This window comes from Callithrix jacchus, chromosome 2 (genome assembly GCF_049354715.1).
Source record: "Callithrix jacchus isolate 240 chromosome 2, calJac240_pri, whole genome shotgun sequence".
Classification (NCBI taxonomy): Eukaryota; Metazoa; Chordata; class Mammalia; order Primates; family Cebidae; genus Callithrix; species Callithrix jacchus.
The window spans coordinates 14,127,763-14,144,081 of NC_133503.1; the positions used below are offsets into that span (position 1 = coordinate 14,127,763).

The 16,319-nt window shown below is 53.2% G+C and overlaps 1 protein-coding gene across 6 annotated transcripts; it reads right to left on the reverse strand.

The window, feature by feature from the left end:
* Positions 1 to 582: 582 nt before the first annotated feature.
* On the reverse strand, positions 583 to 16,145 carry CPSF4 (cleavage and polyadenylation specific factor 4). Of its 6 annotated transcripts, none has more exons than XM_035282391.3 (8): positions 15,878 to 16,145; positions 13,408 to 13,458; positions 9,482 to 9,634; positions 7,432 to 7,527; positions 6,994 to 7,087; positions 5,710 to 5,782; positions 4,019 to 4,111; positions 583 to 1,552 (listed from the first exon to the last, which is right to left on the reverse strand). In XM_035282391.3, exons 1-8 carry the CDS (start codon positions 15,978 to 15,980, stop codon positions 1,484 to 1,486), a joined length of 732 nt encoding a protein of 243 aa, XP_035138282.1. In that variant the 5' UTR covers positions 15,981 to 16,145; the 3' UTR covers positions 583 to 1,483. The 6 variants fall into 6 exon arrangements, with proteins under 6 accessions (XP_035138282.1, XP_035138273.1, XP_035138246.1 ...); XM_035282382.3 differs by having other exon boundaries at positions 4,019 to 4,114; XM_035282355.3 differs by having other exon boundaries at positions 4,019 to 4,189.
* Positions 16,146 to 16,319: the final 174 nt, after the last annotated feature.

The following is a 16,319-nucleotide window of genomic DNA, read 5'->3' on the forward strand; positions in this document are numbered from 1 at the left end:
CTTTAGTCAACTGTCCCAGTCCTTTATGGTATAACACAAAGTCCTGCCTTCCTAAGAATGCCACACCCCACCCTGTCTTGTGGTTGTAGGCAGGGGATTTTTGGATGGCCAAAATGTCTTCTCATCCTGTGTTTCTGCATCACCCTGGGGCATCAAGGGCTACAGGGTGGTGACCCAGCACTGTGGAGACACCTCAGGCAGTGCCGATGCACAGGCTGCAAGGAGTGTGGCCCTCGGCTGAGGCTTCTCTAGCAGGAGGCTTAGTGGGATGGGGGTGAGGGAGAGGTGAGGGTCCATGGCAGCTACTCCTTTCTTCCCCTTCATCAGAACCTCATTGGGGATGGGATGCTGTGCCCCAGGAATAGGTGCCACTTGACATCTGAGCTGAGGTGGAAGACCTGCCTGCTGGCTCCACAGGTCAGACTCCCAGACCTGACTAGCTGCCTGTACAAAGGCCTTCCAGGCAGCAGCACTTCCTTTATGAGACTGACATTTCTTGGAAGGGATAATAAGAAAACCAGGCTGTAACTGTAGCTGGCACGAGAGGCTTGGCATGAGACCCTTAAGTAATGAGACATGGCATAAAAAACAAGCTTTAATCAATTTTTTTTTTTTTACACCTGCACCCTCCCCTACTTTAATCAATTTCATAAAAATTATTCTTGCAGTTGAACATGGACAGGCCCACTTGCCCAGCAGGTTGCAGGTGAGTTTCACATTTTCAAGGCTCAGGGATAGGGCAGTCTCCTCCACATGCCACAGGTGTCTGACAGTATAGACACTTGACGGGCAGGAGGTAGGCACAGATGATCTGAAGGGGTTGTCTATTTAAAGGCCTGCAGCTCCAGCTCAAGGGACACCTTAAACACTGTCAGGCACGTACACCAAGAGAAAATGAAGCCCAGAGAAGACAACCTCAGACTTGAGAGCCCTGTACCCCTCAACCACTGCCACCTGGGACCAGGGCTAGCCTGAGACAATGGGGGCACCTGAATTTGCCCCAAAGGGCTCCCTCGTTGAAATCACATTGATAGGCACAGCTTTAGGATTCAGCAGGGCAGGGAGGAGGCAGGCATGGGCTGGCCACAGCTTTGAATGACCTGCCAGCCCCTGGGGTCACCAAGAACTGGTGTTTAAGAGGGGAAAGACCATGGCCACACAGAACTACCTGGCACAAGCCCCTCCCCAGCAGCTTCCTCCCCCTGATGAAGGCAGGTGTTTAGGGAGTCCCAGAATGGAGGCATCGATGTCTAGCCAAACATGATGTCGACTGCAGGGACTCAGCTGGGGCACATGTCCCTTTTTCAAAAAATAGTATGGCAAAATGATACGGAAGTAACAGACGTGGCCCCTCGGAGTGATGAACCCCACATGCCTGCGGGACAGCTCAAGCCACAGTTGCGCCAACAAGCGCATGAAACAGTTAAATGCACACTCCCAACAGTGGGGCCCCCAGGCTGCTCAGAGCTTGCTCCAGCTGCTGTCACTGTCCACTGAGAAAGGCCAAGTGCCCTTTGGTGCATCTGTTGGCGTAGTGTCCTTTCTCGCCACACTGGGAACAGCAGGAAGGGGGGGGAAGAGGAGAGACAGACAATAACACTGTTCAAATGCAGTTTTCAACTAATGTATCATGCACAAAGTCCCTCTGGGACAGGACTCTGAAATTCTCAGTGGTACAGTTTCTTTCAAATTGGTGGGTGAGGAAGCTCAGCATGGAAAGTGCAGTGGTGCAGAAACTAGACAGCAACTCAGCAGGTGCAAGGGAGACTGAGGCCACCAGAAGATGGCCTGCTAGCACCCCGCAGGGAGCTCTTCTAGGCCCACACCTCTCCTGAATGGATGCAGGGCCTGCCTAGGGAGGGACTCACAAGTGGGTGGCAGGACAAAGAGAAGCCTGTGGCACTTGAGCGCCACTCCATCTGGGGACCAAGCGCCTCTGCACCGCAGGCCAGCCACTTACCTCTGAGCTGAGGTCTGGGGTTCCTTGGCAGGAGACGGGAGGGAACAACGTGAGAAGTGTCCTAGCCTCCCCTCCCTTGGGGAGCCAGTGCCAGGGACAGAGGGTGGGCTGTCCCTGGCACTGGCTCCCCAAGGGAGGGGAGGCTAGGACACTTCCCTCGTGGCTGTGACACACCTGTCAAAGCTACCTTGGGGACAGGTTTTGATCACAGAATCACAGAGAGGGAATGATGCTTATTTCGGTAAGGGGAGCCTGCAGAGCCACCTGACAAATCCAGCTCTGACCCTGCCTCATCCCAGACCTGATTATCCAGGCCCTACTGTAGCTTCTCTTTACTCTTGTTACTCCTTTAACAGCAGCCTTGAGCACTGAACCCAATGGTCAGGAGGCAGATGGGGGCACTGACTCTGTGCTAACACCAGCCCCCGAAGTCCCTGCTGCCCTGAGGGGCTCTGCCCAATCAGCCGGCACTCTTACCACTTCTATTCCCTGGCCCTGCAGTCCCTGTGTTTTCAACTTTCTCTGATTTGCAGGTGTGACTCTGTGTGGATGAGGGGCCAAGCAGCTGCTGATAGGCTGTAGGGCTAACATGATGGCCACAGGAGGGACCATATACCCTGCTCACAGCATCTGGCACATCTGTTGGGCCCCACAGATGACCCTGGGGAGTCCAGGACCCACATGAGGTGTCTCTGACATTAACCGGCTGAAAGGCTATGGACCAGAGGCATTAAGGCCCCAGCCCTACCTTCATAAGGCTCCAGGACTTAGGGGCACTTGCTGCACAGAGGCAGCCCTGCTGAACAGGCTGGGAGGGCAGCAAGATGACAGCCAAGTCTGCTCTGCACACAGCTCTCCCTTCCATGCTTTTTTTTGTTGTTGAGACAAGAGTCTCACTCTGTTGCCCAGGCTGGTGTGCAGTGGTGCAGTCATAGCTCACTGCAGGCTTGACCTGGGCCCAAGCAATCCTCCCACCTCAGCCTCCCCAATAGCCAGGACTATGGGCATGTGCCACCACACCCAGCGTATTTTGTGATTTTTAATCTGGACTCATTCTTCAGAACTCCAGCTGTAGGAATTCTGTGTGCCTTGGGTTGAGAACATATTCCTCACAGAGTAATGGGGGTTGCTCCTGCCAGGTACCAGAGGCACACCAATCCTGGGGCAATTTTGGATTAGAAAACTCATACTCGTAAGTTTCCAGCCTTAACCAAGGATGTGAATACAGGCCAAGACTCATGTAAGGGCCCATGAGTAACGTCAAAACTATCAAGAGATTTCTCTCCCCTGGCGGAGTACGGTGGCTCACTCCTGTAATCCTAGCACTCTGGGAGGCTGAGGCAGGCAGACCACCTGAGGTCAGGAGGTCAAGACCAGCCTGGCCAACATGGTGAAACCTTGTCTGTACAAAAATATAAAAATTAGCTGGGCATGATGGCGGGTGCCTATAACCCAGCTACTCAGGAGGCTAAGGCAGGAGAATCGCTTGAACCCAGGAGGCAGAGATTGTAGTGAGCCGAGATCATGCCACTGTACTCCAGCCTGGGTGATAAAAAAAACCAAAACAGATTTCCCTCCCCTTTCCCCCCTCCCCACAGAGCCAGGGGTGAACAGGACCGTTTTCGAGGAGGTTTCTTTAAGCTCACCCTTCCTGAGTGTCCCATTTTAGGTACTGGGGGAGGGGACGGGGACAGGGTGCTGTAACCCAGTGTCCCGTTCCCTTGCTGTGTCCTGCAGGATCTGAGGATGCCCCCAGGACAGCCAGTAGCTCCAAGGCCTCTCCCTTCCCTGGATCAGTGTTTCCGTTTTGTTTACAGCCTCTTGGGGGCTTACCTCACCTGCCTGCAGGCCCTGTCCATTCATTGGGCAGGCGTTCTCACCATCCTTTACCTGGCCTCCGTGCCGTGTGGTGGGAAATAGGACAATCTCTAGCCCACCATAGTGGATGGTAACTAGACTAACTTTATGCTTACAATCAGCAAAAATGAATGTTTTCATTTTTCTCGTTTTGCCAAACATGGGGAAGACCCCAGCCCGTCCCCCAGGCCCAGGACTCACCTTGTAACAGGTGACCTGCTCCAGTGGCCGGGGTCCCCGGTTGCCCGCACTGCTGTTTTGACTCTGCATGACCCCGATGACCTGCGGGGTTCTCTGCTGATTGGGAGAAGAGTTCTGACTCGTTAACTGGATCAAGGAGGACGACCTTTGTAATGGCGGATTGTTACTTTGCTGGAAAGAGTTATACAACACGGTTTTACTGTGGAAAACATGTGCACGCAGACTACCAATGGGGACAGGAAAAAAGAGGGCGGGACTTGTCCCGCATGAACGGCAGGAAGAAGGGCTTCCACGACGGCCCAACTCAGGAGAGTGGGCGGCAGAGAAACATCTGGTGATGATGGCAGGAGCCACTGCCCGAAAAACACCATGCAGACACACAAAAACGAAAAATAAAATAGAAAACAAAACATTGAAGAGACAAGAGGAGGTCTCTGGGGCAGTGGGACAAAAGCATGATCAGGCCTTACTTTGGTTTCTGAGGTTCTAGCTTCAGGTCAGGATGAACGCTTGGTTCAGCCAGATGTTTAGCAGCCTACACGGCGAGCAAGTCACAGAAAAACAGTTGGAGCCTGACACGCTGAGCTGCGTTCTTGGGCTGAGAGGATCCTCCTCTAGGGAGCCCCACCAGGAGGAGGGCAGCAGCTTCTGGGGTAGGGATTCCATAGCAGGGCCTCCTCCCGACCATATGGGATCCTGGCTCTGGCCCGTAAGTGCAGAACCAGAGCTAGGAAACCCCCAGGTTGGCACGGCTGCACCTACACCTGGAATTCCCGGCTTTCCCCATCAAGAGTTCATTATGATTGGCACCTCCACACAGCTACATCCTCTCCTGGCTGTTCAGCCTCTAGCACCGAGCAGGGCTGGTCAGCCGAGAGCCCGGCAGGGGAGGAGGTGAGACTTTGGGCTCAGGGGGGTGGGTGGGCTTGGTGGTCCTGTTGGGGACCCTGCCTGATGCTAGCTCTGCCTTGATGCCAGCCCTTCCTCTCAGCCCAACCCCTGACTCCCATAAACCAAACTCGGGGTGCCCTTGGCGTTGAGGGGCTGCTGTGGACCCCATGTGTCTATGGCATTGCCCTCTCTCCTCGTATTTGAAGGGACAGACCAGCTGCTTGGCTGTGGGGCCCCTTATCTAGAAAACTCTAGCCAGCTGGGCCTGCAGTCCTGTCCTTGCCCCTTCTCTCAGCCTCCACTCCACAGGAGCAGGGGTGGTGCTGGCCAGAGTGGTCAGTTCTGCTGCCACACCTGCTCTTGCCCAGTGGTGTCACCTCAGACAAGTCCCTCCCTCTAAGAGTCTCAGTTTCCCTATTTGCAAAACGAAGGGTCTGACCCAGGAGCAAGAGCAGCAGACACAGTGCCCAGTGTCCAGGCCATCCTCCATGTCAGCCCCTGGGGCAGACACCGCTGAACCAAGTAGCCCCATCTCACAACAGGTGGCCAGTTGCACGGTGCCTGAACCATGTCTGCTGCTGCACTTGGCCTTGCTGAGGTTCTGGGGTGAAAAGGCCATCTGTATCTCGAGGGAGATACACATGGCTTTGCTCCTAACTTCTGTGGGAACTTGGGAGACTCCCCTTCTCTCTTAAGTTTTCCAGTGAGGTCTAAGGCAGACCACACACCTGGGGGGCACTGAGGTTCTTGCTGTAGAAAAGGCACTTCCTACACGGGCCGAGGAGGGCCGGGTACGGTACCTTTGCCGGAGGCTGTGTCTGCTGTGGCAGTGGGGGCTGCTCGGTGGTTCCCATGGGCAGTTCAAATCGAGGGCTGGTCACCAGCAGCCGGAGGGGATGAGAATAAGAGAAGGAGTTAGGGGTGAGGAATGAGAAGAGAGAAGTCAGACCATGCTCTTAAATTCCAGCCCCAGGAAAATCACTCAGCTGCCCCAGCACAAGGTGACAGAAGCTGCAGGGATGGGGTGGGGCTGGCACTCAGCTCTGGGAGGCCACACGAGTGGCAGGGAGAACAGAACTACCTTGCCTGGGCTCAGACCTAGCTCTGCCCACACCAAGCTGGGAGACTCACAGCCAGTGCTGCTCGGAAATGACAAAGCTGTGCTGGTACGTGCCCCCTTCCCCGCCGGGTCTTACTCCAGTGACAGCCCCTCCTCCCATCACTTGGTGACAGTCCGCCCACAAGTAGGAATCCCTAGACCACCTGCAGGTGCCTGCACTCTCATCGAGGGAGTGAGACCTAGTAACAGCACCGGCCACTTCCCTGCAGTGAGAAGCAGGGACCAGTGTCCTCACAGGCCCAAAGACTGTTATCCTGCTGCAGGTTGAGCAGTGTGGGTGGGGCGGCCAGGGGGCAAGGAGGCTTTCCTGCAGCCCCAGTGCCACCCCAGGCAGAAGCCCAGGTCCACAACCAAAGTGATAGATGGGCACTGGGCTCCAGGGACAAGATACTGGACCCGCAAGAGGGGTGCTAACCCCACAGAGCAAGAATTAAAACCCATCCTTGGAGGCTCACAGACTTGCCTTTGACCACATGCCACCATGTGCCCCTGGTCAGGGACCCAGCCCTGAGCCTCGGTGTGCTCCTATGTGAAATGGGTGCATTCTCTCCCACCCTCACTGTTGCATGACTGCTTATTCTACATGAAACCCCAAGCTCAGTATTTCCTGAGTCTCCACATAGAAAGCCCTAAAATTCTAGTTTCCTTCCTTTAGGGCACAGGTTCCTAACTGGAAGTCTCTAAATTCCCTAAATGATATGCAAAACTACAAGTGTGTCTCTGTCCCACAGCTTCCATTAGATTACCCAAGAAAGGCCAGCTGCTGGTCCAGGCAGAGCCACCTCTGGGCTCAGGGAGCACTGGTGGCCGTAGCAGGGATACCTTCCCCATCTCTTGCCCCCACCCTTGGTCCTAGTACTGACATCACCCAGTGACCAAAGCCTAGTTGGCCCAGGGAAGATACAGAGGGTAGCGGGGCCTGAGCCAGAAGCGTGGGTAGAGGGCAGAGTGGCTGGCTACTCACTGCATGAATTTACATGAGGGGCCCTCCGGGCAGAATCCCACGAGGTAATTCACACAGATGACTCTCCGTGTGTGCCGGTGCCTGCACAGGGGACCTACAGAGCCAAACATCTGGTCACTCAGATGTCCCCTCTACCAGTTAGAGAGCTGGAGCACGCTGGCTGTCCCCCATTCATGGAAGACGGTGGACAGGGACTTCACCTCTCAACACTGGTCTACTTATGAAAAATGCAGGTGGACCACCACCCACTCAGCATGCTTGAGAGATTCAAGGGAGATGAGGGGTGTGAGAAAGCCTCACTAGCTACAGAATGTCAGGTTTTGCTGAGACAGGTAGGGGGAGATGTGCTAGATAGGCTAACTGGCAGCCTCCACAGTGTGTGGGCAGAGAATGGAGGATTGGCTTCTTGCCAGAGGCTCAGCCCATCCTGGCACCTACCGTGCTTGCAGAAGCCGCGGTCATACCAAGGGCAGTCCTTGATCTTGGACTCAGGGTCGATGTGTAGGAAGGGGCACTCCTTGTTGCTGCACTCGCCTGCAGGGAAACCTGGACGTGAGGCCACCTGGGAGAGCCAGTGCCAGGCCCACCTTGGATTCATCCAAGGAAAAGAGGTTCTGGTGTCCAGTTTTGGCCTGATGAGCCCTGGGAGCCAGGGCAGACTGTCTCAGAGCCGCAGCTTTCTGTACACCAGGGCTGTGACAGAAATGCACCCACTGAGACCAGGAATTTCCATTCTGATTGGCTCTTCACATCTAAGAGCTGGGACAAGGGTAGGGGGAGGCACTTGTGGACCTGCCCCTCTCTGAAGCAGTGGGCCTCAGGGGCCACCAGCACTGAGAACCACCTTCCTGGGTAGCTATCACCTCCAGGCTCACCACCTCCAATCCACATTAAAAACTGTGCTCAGAATCCAGAAGAAATGCAAACTCCTTCCCAAGCCCCTCCGCAGACTCAGCCTCTGCCACCCCCAGCCACACGGGTCCCCCTGCAACAGGACCAGCCCCTTTTCAACCTTCCACTCCCAGCTCAGGAATCCCCTCATCCTCGGCCACTCTGCTTCAAAGAGCTTCTGATCACAGTTTCTTTCCTTCAGAAAAAAAAAAAAATTCTCTTCTCTGTCATAAGCAATTCTCTTTTCTGTTTGTTTCACTGGCTCATTGGCTACCTTTTTTCCTGGACCGTAAGAGTGAAGACTTCACAGGGCAAGGACCTCTTCAAGTTTGTCCCTCCAGTGCCTAGAAAGGGGGCCCTCAACCCAATGTCTGTGGTGCAGGTGACAGAAGCTGCAGACAGTATGTCCTGCACCGGGCTGTAAGCAAGGAAGGAGCAACCCATAGGTCACTTGTACAGCAGTGCCTTGAGACCCTGCCCAGGAGAGCCAGCTGCTGCCTCTGGGACCAGATGGGAGGCCACTGCCCCATCCAGTGCTAGTATGGGCAAGGGGTCGGGGGGAATGTAATAAGTAGGACAATGACAGAGTGGGTCTTGTTTCTTCTCAGCTTATGCCACCTCCACAAAACAAGCCACAGCTCTCTTTAACAAGCCAGCAGGCCATGCCTGTTGAGATGCTGAAATAATTAATGTCTCCTCCAACAGCAGTGCTTTGAAAGCACAAAACATACCCTGCACTCCTGGGCTCACTGCAGGATTCCAGCCTCCTGCCTGGTTCCCTGCACAGGACCAGAGCTAGCCTCATGCCGACCCACAGAGCTGCTTTCTGCGAAACCTCAAAGTGCAGACCCGAGCAGGCAATCTGGGGATGCATTCCAGAAGGGAGCACATCTCTGCCAGGCTCTGTGCCAGCCCTGCCGACTCCACCCAGTCCCCTGCTTCTCCACACAGGCTATTCAGGATAGCCGAGGTCATGGATTCTCTAAGCAGGGCTCAAGGTAAGCCCGTTGCTACCAGAAGACACATCTGGGGCTGCTGTTCTGAAGGGCTGTTTAGGATGGCTGAGATGTCACCAGGATTATGGCCCCAGGATCATGGCTCCTGAGATAAGGAACCAGCTCGGACCTGAGAGGCAGTGCCCACGCTGGAGGGAGAAGGGGGTTTCTGGGAGAAGGTGGACGTGGACAGAAATCAACCATGGACATAATACAGCCAGGTGCACAACTCACTGCTTCCTGGTCACCCTCATTAGCCTCAAGTCCCACGTGCTTGAAAGTGTTCCAAACCCTGAAGCACTCTAAAGGGATGCACAGGGCCAGGCCCGGTGACTCACGCCTGTAATCCCAGCACTTTGGGAGGCCAAAGCAGGTGGATCACTTGAGCCCAGGAGTGTCTTTAAAAACAAAAAGAAGATGAGCAGAGAATAGCCATGCTGTCCCCCTAAAAGCTGGCTGAGGTTGGCAGGCTCTGTCCAAATTTCTCCTCTGAGGCTGGAAAGATGGGAAAAGCAGGCAGCGATCATAGGGGCACGGAGCAGCCAGCAGACCTCTTTGTGCCTTGTTTCTGGGCAGAGCCTCCAGGGTTCCAGGTGCCTTACCAAACTTGGAGTAGAAGTAGCACTCTGGCATCTTGGTCATGTCATATTCATGCAGGAACTCGCACTGGTCCCCCTTCTTGCATAGGCCTCGCAGCCAGTGTTTGCACACAACTGTCTTCTCGCCACTGATGTGGCGAAATGGACACATGCCTCCTGCCAGGAAGATGGGGACAGGGTGTCAGGAGAGAGGCCACCCTGAGCCCAGGGACAGGGCCTGGAGAAGCTGAGGCACCTTCACCTCCTAACTTCCAGAGCCACCTGAAAGCATCACCTGAAGGGGGCAGAGGTCAGACACTTTACATTTTACTTTTGTCATTCATTCATTCATTCTGATTTGTAGTCTTGAACTGTCACCTGGACTGAAGTGCAATGGTGTAACTGCAACTCACTGCAACCTCCACCTCCTGGGTTCAAGCAATTCTCCTGCCTCAGCCTCCCGAGTAGCCGGGATTACAGGTGCCTGCCACCACACTCGGCTAATTTTTTGTATTTTTAGTAAAGACAGGGTTTCACTATGTTGGCCAGGCTGGTCTCAAACTCCTGACCTCGTGATACGCCCACCTTGGCCTCCCAAAGTGCTGAGATTACAGGCATGAGCCACCACGCCCGGCCCATTTCACATTTTAATAGTGATTCCTGGTCTCACAGATATTACTGTAAGATGGAGGCATAAAAAGTGGGAAGACGTTGGGAGGCTGAGGAAGGTGGAACATGAGGTCAGGAGTTTGAGATCAGCCTGGCCAATATAGTAAAACCCTGTTTCTACTAAAAATACAAAAATTAGCCAGGAATGGTGGCTTGAACCTGTAGTCCCAGCTACTCAGGAGGCTGAGGCAGAAGAATCGCTTGAACCCAGGAGGTAGAAGATGCAGTGAGCTGAGATCACGTCACTGCACTCCAGTCTGGGTGACACTATTTCTTAATTTGATTAAATAATAATTCCAGTGGTACACAGACATGAAATCCTAAGAGAGACAGTGAAAGAAAACCGGGTCTTGGAAATCCTAAAGCTTAAAGAAGACGGACTCTAGGTGGGCTCCGTCTCCAGTGAAAAGTACCCACTTGGCTTCCAAGAATTAAGATGAACTTGGCTGGGTGCAGTAGCTCATACCTATAATCCCAGCACTTTGGGAGGCCAAGCCAAGAGAATCACTTGAGCCAGAAGTTCAAGATTAGCCTGGGTATGGTAGTGAAACCTTGTCTTTACACACACACACACACTCACACAAATTAAAAATTAAAAAATTAGCTGGGGAGCCAGGCATGACGGCTCATTCCTGTAATCCCAGCACTCTGGGAGGTCAAGCTGGGAAGTCAGGAGTTAGAGACCAGCCTGGCCAACATGGTGAAACCTCGTCTCTACTAAAAATACAAAAAATTAGCCAGGTGTGCTGGCGTGCACCTGTAATCCCAGCTACTTGGGAGGCTTAGGCAGGAGAATTACTTGAACCCAGGAGGCAGAAGTTGTAGTAAGCTGAGATCATTGCACTCCAGCCTGGACAACAAAGCAAGACTCCATCTCAAAAAACAGAAAGACCAATATCAGAATTGAGGAAATGTGATGTGTACACATTGAGGGAGGTGTCTGTGGCAGGACCTGATGGGACAGAGCCAGCCTCTGGGAATGTGTGGGATTTCTAACAAGTGGCCTGGCAGGACCACCATGGAGGTCCAACCAGAGTGAGGCCGTTCTACACTTCTGCTGTCCAGTATGGCAGCTGCCAGCCTCATGTGACTATTGAGCACTTGAAACATGACTAGTATGTCTGAGGAGTTTAAGTTTTAACTGTGATTTGACTTAATTTAAATTTTGTTTGCCACATGTGTTACATTGAACTTAGCACAGAAAGTCAACACCAGAACAAAAGTATGCCAAATTGCAGGGTTTATTGCCGGCGACCATGGAGGACTCACGTCTCTCCAACCCGTGGCAGAGAAAGAAGAGTGACAAGACCTTTTTATACCCGCAAAACCACCTTGGGAGTGGGGGTGAGGAGCGGAGATGGGGATGAAAGCTGTCAGTCACCTCCTAGGCTGAGATGAGGGTGAGGAGGGCTCCAGACATTCCAAGGGCTAGGGGACTTCTGTCATTCCGATTGCCACCTAAGTGGTTTACAGAGGTCAAGGTAAACATTAGTTTATACATTATTTGGGCAGGTGTGGTGTCCACAGATTTTTCAGTTGCTTGGCACCAGGATGGAATTATCTGGGGGTGCTTACTTTGGTAAACAAAGGCCAGCAATTCTGGCAGTTACACATAAGAGAAAGTATGCAGCTTTTCCTCTCTTTGCATTGCAAGGTAATCTTAGTAGTTTACAGAAGCCATGGCTAGCAGTCATTGTGAGGAGAATGGAAACAGTTTTCCCATTTTAAAATGGCATTGTGCTGGTTCTAATTCTAGGCCAGCTATATCACACATGTGGCTAGTGGATACTATATTAGTAGTCAACAGAGAGATATCCCTGTGTTGGGGATGGCTGTGCTAACAGAAGGTGGCTTGTCAGAAGGGCAGAATTACTGAGCAAAGACATGGGAATAAGACCAGGAGCCCAGTAGAGGTAATGATGTTCTGACTGGACAGTGTGAGACTGACCTGGTTGATCTGCCAAAAACTCTACTACCTCAGTGGTAAATGACTACATTATAGAAGCAAAACTCACCAAAACCATTCATTAAAACCAGCCCTTTGGGCAGAGCGAGGTGGCTCATGCCTGTAATCCCAGCACTTTGGGAGGCCTAGGCGGGTGGATCACCTGAGGTCAGGAGTTTGAGACCAGCCTGATTAACATGGTGAAATGCCACCTCTACTAAATTAGCTGGGCGTGGTGGGGCATGCCTGTAATCCCAGCTACTCACGAGGCTGGGGCAGGAGAACGGCTTGAACCCAAGAGGTAGAGGTTGAGGTGAGCTGAGATGATGCCATTGCACTCCAGCCTGGGCAACAGGTGCAAAACTCTGTCTCAATAACAAAAAAAACAAAAAAGCAGCCGTTTGCTCTGATTCTCTGCTCCCCCTTTTCAAGCTTCTGATTAATATTTAAGTTTCCTAAATAACTTTTTCTACAGCAAGAAAAATGCCCAGACCGTGTGGAATATTAAGATCCTGCCTAGTGATAATTTTTTTTTTTTTTTTTTTTTGAGATGGAGTCTCGCTCTGTCGCCCAGGCTGGAGTGCAGTGGTGCAATCTCAGCTCACTGCCACCTCTGCCTCCCGGGTTCAAGTGATTCTCCTGCCTCAGCCTCCGGAGTAGCTGGGATTACAGACATGCGTCACCACACCCAACTAGTTTTTGTACTTTTTACTAGAGTAAAAGTTTCACCATGTTGGCCAGATTGGTCTTGAATTCCCGACCTCAGGTGATCCACCCACCTTGGCCTCCAAAAGTGTTAGGATTACAGGTGTGAGCCACCATGCCTGGCTCCTGGTGATATTTCTGATGGATCAGCGAAGAGACTGGCTTGTGTAGTCTGTTTTGGAGGCTGGTTAGCGAGAAAAAGACCCCATAAGATGGGTTATGATGGGGTGCTTTGATGGGAGGCCACAGAGAACCATGAGCCTGTGGAGACTGTGGAATCAGAAAGGCCTGGGTGCAGACACTGGGCTCTGCCACTATTGACTCTGTGAGCTGGAGAAAGTTCCTGAATGTCTCAGTACTGGGGGCTTCTCTCCATGTCACAGGCCAGCTTGTGGCCCCAGGGAATGTGAAGTGATAAGGCAGCCTGAGAGCCAGGATCAGTCCTGTGTTTTAGGTTTCAGGTGGAACATCCCATCACCTTCCTAGCCTGTCCAAACCGGTTTTATCTACAAACATCACTAGTCTACAAAAAGGAATGTGAGCCAGAGACCTGGTGGCCTCCAAGTCTGCTGGGGACAAGGAGGTGGGAGGGCACCTCAGGAGGCACATCAGGGAGCCTGGAGTCTCTTACCTTTGCCGCAGGCAGCTTTTAAAAAGAATTCACAGACAGCAGCCCCAGACTCTGTAGAATGGAGAGAAAAGGAGAAGAATGAAACAAAGAGGTACAATTGCTATTATGTCTGAAGACAGTGGGAGGGAGCCCTTCTGACCTCTGACCCACCAAGGGTTCAGGGTACAGGAAATAAAGTAGCAAAAACATGCAAAGCCCCACCAAGGATGAAGCTGCTTTTATTAGTCATGTCCTGAAATGAGACACATATATTGAGGGCAGTCATTACCCAGTGCTTTGAGAGCCTCCTGTATACCAAGATCCTTTCAAGGAGTTAAGAGTGGGTGGGGAAAGGAAGGCTGGAGTACAATACACAGAAATAACCTTTTTTTTTTGAGATGGGGTTTCACTCGTTGCCTGGGCTGGACTGCAATAGTGCAATCTTGCCTTACTGCAACCTCCACCTCCTGGGTTCAAACAATTCTCCTGTCTCAGCCTCCCAAGTAGCTGGGATTATAGGCACCCACCACCATGCCCAGCTAATTTTCTTATTTTTAGTAGAGATGGGGTTTCACCATGTTTTCCAGGCTGGTCTCAAACTCCTGATCTCAGGTGATCCGCTCACCTCGGCCTCCCAAAGTGCTGGGATTACAGGTGTGAGCTACCACGCCCTGCCCAGTGAAATTATCTTGTATAGAAGTGTCACCATGTAAATTTGTGGGGCAGGCAGTGAAAAAAAAATATATCTAGGCCAGCCGTGGGAAACATGGCAAAACAGTGTCTCTACTAAAAAATACACACAAAAAAAATCTGTCAGGCATGGTGGTGCATGCCTGTGGTCCCAGCTACTTAGCAGGCTGAGGTGGGAGGATTGCTGGAGCCTGGGAAGTCAAGGCTGCACTGAGCCGTGATTACGCCACCAAGGCACTTACACTTACAGAGGGAGCCCCTATCTCAAAAGCAAACAAACAAAAAGAAAAAAACCACATGAAAGGACAGACTTAGAAGTCACATGTGCATGACAAGGCATGGCTGCCTGAGGAGAGGGAGGCTGCTGGAGAGGGAGGCTGCTGGGAGAGGTGGGAGACCCCACTGGTAGTTGTAGGTGACAGCACAGAACACTGGAGAGCTTGCTGAGGAGGACCACCTCTCTGTAGGAGACCCCAGGTCTGCCATCCATTGAGTGGTGGTCATCAGCAAGTCCCTTCCCCCACCCCACCCGGGTCTTAGTTTCCCCATCTTTGGATTGAACTCAGTGACTTCCACCAGCCCCCAAACTTTAAGGTTATAGCATTAGATTTCAAATTTGTCCAGATAGAAAAGAAGGCCAGGAGTGGTGGCTCACGCCTGTAATCCCAGCACTTTGGGAGGCCGAGGTGGGCGGATCATGAGGTCAAGAAATAGAAACCATCCTGGCCAACATGGTGAATCCCCGTCTCTACTAAAAAAAATACAAAAATTAGCTGGGCATGGAGGCGCGTGCCTGTAGTCCAAGCTACTCGGGAGGCTGAGGCAGGAGAATTGCTTGAACCCGGGAGGCGGAGGTTGCAATGAGCCCAGATTGCGCCACTGCACTACAGCCTGGAGACAAAAGCGAGACTCTGTCTTGAAAAAAAAAGAAGACACAAAGAAAACGACTAGTTTCTTTTAAAGTACAAGATATTCCACTGAGTAGCGGGTGGGGAGCCAGGGGTCACCACACGAAGGGAAGGAGTGAAGGAAGTTCATTCAGGCCAAGGGTCCATACAGCTGCTGGGTGTGATAGATAACTCAGAGTTGAGGTCCAGAAAAAAGTGGAGACAGGCCCCAAATTAGGGATGAGCTCCCAAGAGAATGAGTCCTAGAGGGGATTCTGAGAGTCTAGCTGGGGTCTCCTAAAGAGAGGTGGTCCTTCCCTCAGCAGGCCTCCTCCAACGCCTCGTTTTAAAGAAAGCAAGAAGAGATACTCTTGCTTTCAACGTGGGGCGGGGGGGCGGGAAGTAGGGAGTGGGATACCCTAGTACTCTTCTGTATTTGGGAGAGTGCTGAGGGAGAGTTCCAATCCTGGATAACCCACCTTTATTCAAGAATTAAGCGAACAAATTCCTGCCCTCCTACAGATTACCTCTGAACCGCCGCCGCATGAGGCCAAATCCGACGCAGTGAACTCCTGAGTCCAAGTGAGGGGAAAAGGGGTCCCCAGACGGTGGAAATGGGGGCCTGGGATTCAGGAGTCCTAAAACCAAGGGTGAGGGTCCCGGCATCCAGAAGAGGTCTCAGGATAGAGTGGGAAGAGTCCCGAAACCACAGAGGAGGGACTAAAGGGGAGGGTCCCAGGACCCGGAGGAGGTGGGAGGAACTCTCAAGACCTAGTGGGAGGAGTCCCGGGACCAAAGGGGAGGGGTCCCAGGATCCAGAGGAGGCGGGGGTGTGGGGGGGTCGTCTCAAGACCGTGGCGAAGGAGTCCTGGGTCCGAGTAGCTCTCGCCCTCCCGCCTGAGCCCCGCGCTCACTGTCCATGCCCGGGAAGGGCAGCGGCTGCGCCCCGAGTTGCTGCTCCACCGCGATCTCCAAGTCGAACTTGATGTGGTCCACGCTGGCGATGATTTCCTGCATGGTGGCGACGGCGGCCCCACCGGCCCGGTTCCCCCTAGGTCTCCTGCCGTCTTCTCGCCTCTACCCGCTGCCGGCCCAGCTGCCGGCTCCGCCGCACACGCTCCTCTTTCGCCTCGCCTCCTCCGCCGTCTCCGCCGCCACCGCCGCCGCCACCCGAGGGATGCCGGGAGCGCCCGGAGCCCGCGCCGGCCCAAGCGCCTGTCCAGGACCGGCCAATCGAGCGCGGAGTCCCACCGCTCCGCTAGTCCCGGCTAGCCGCCAGCCGAACGCCGGCCTCTCTTCTCGGGAAACCCGAAACCACACGCCTGAGTCGGCGACGCGGACTGCGCCTGCGCACCC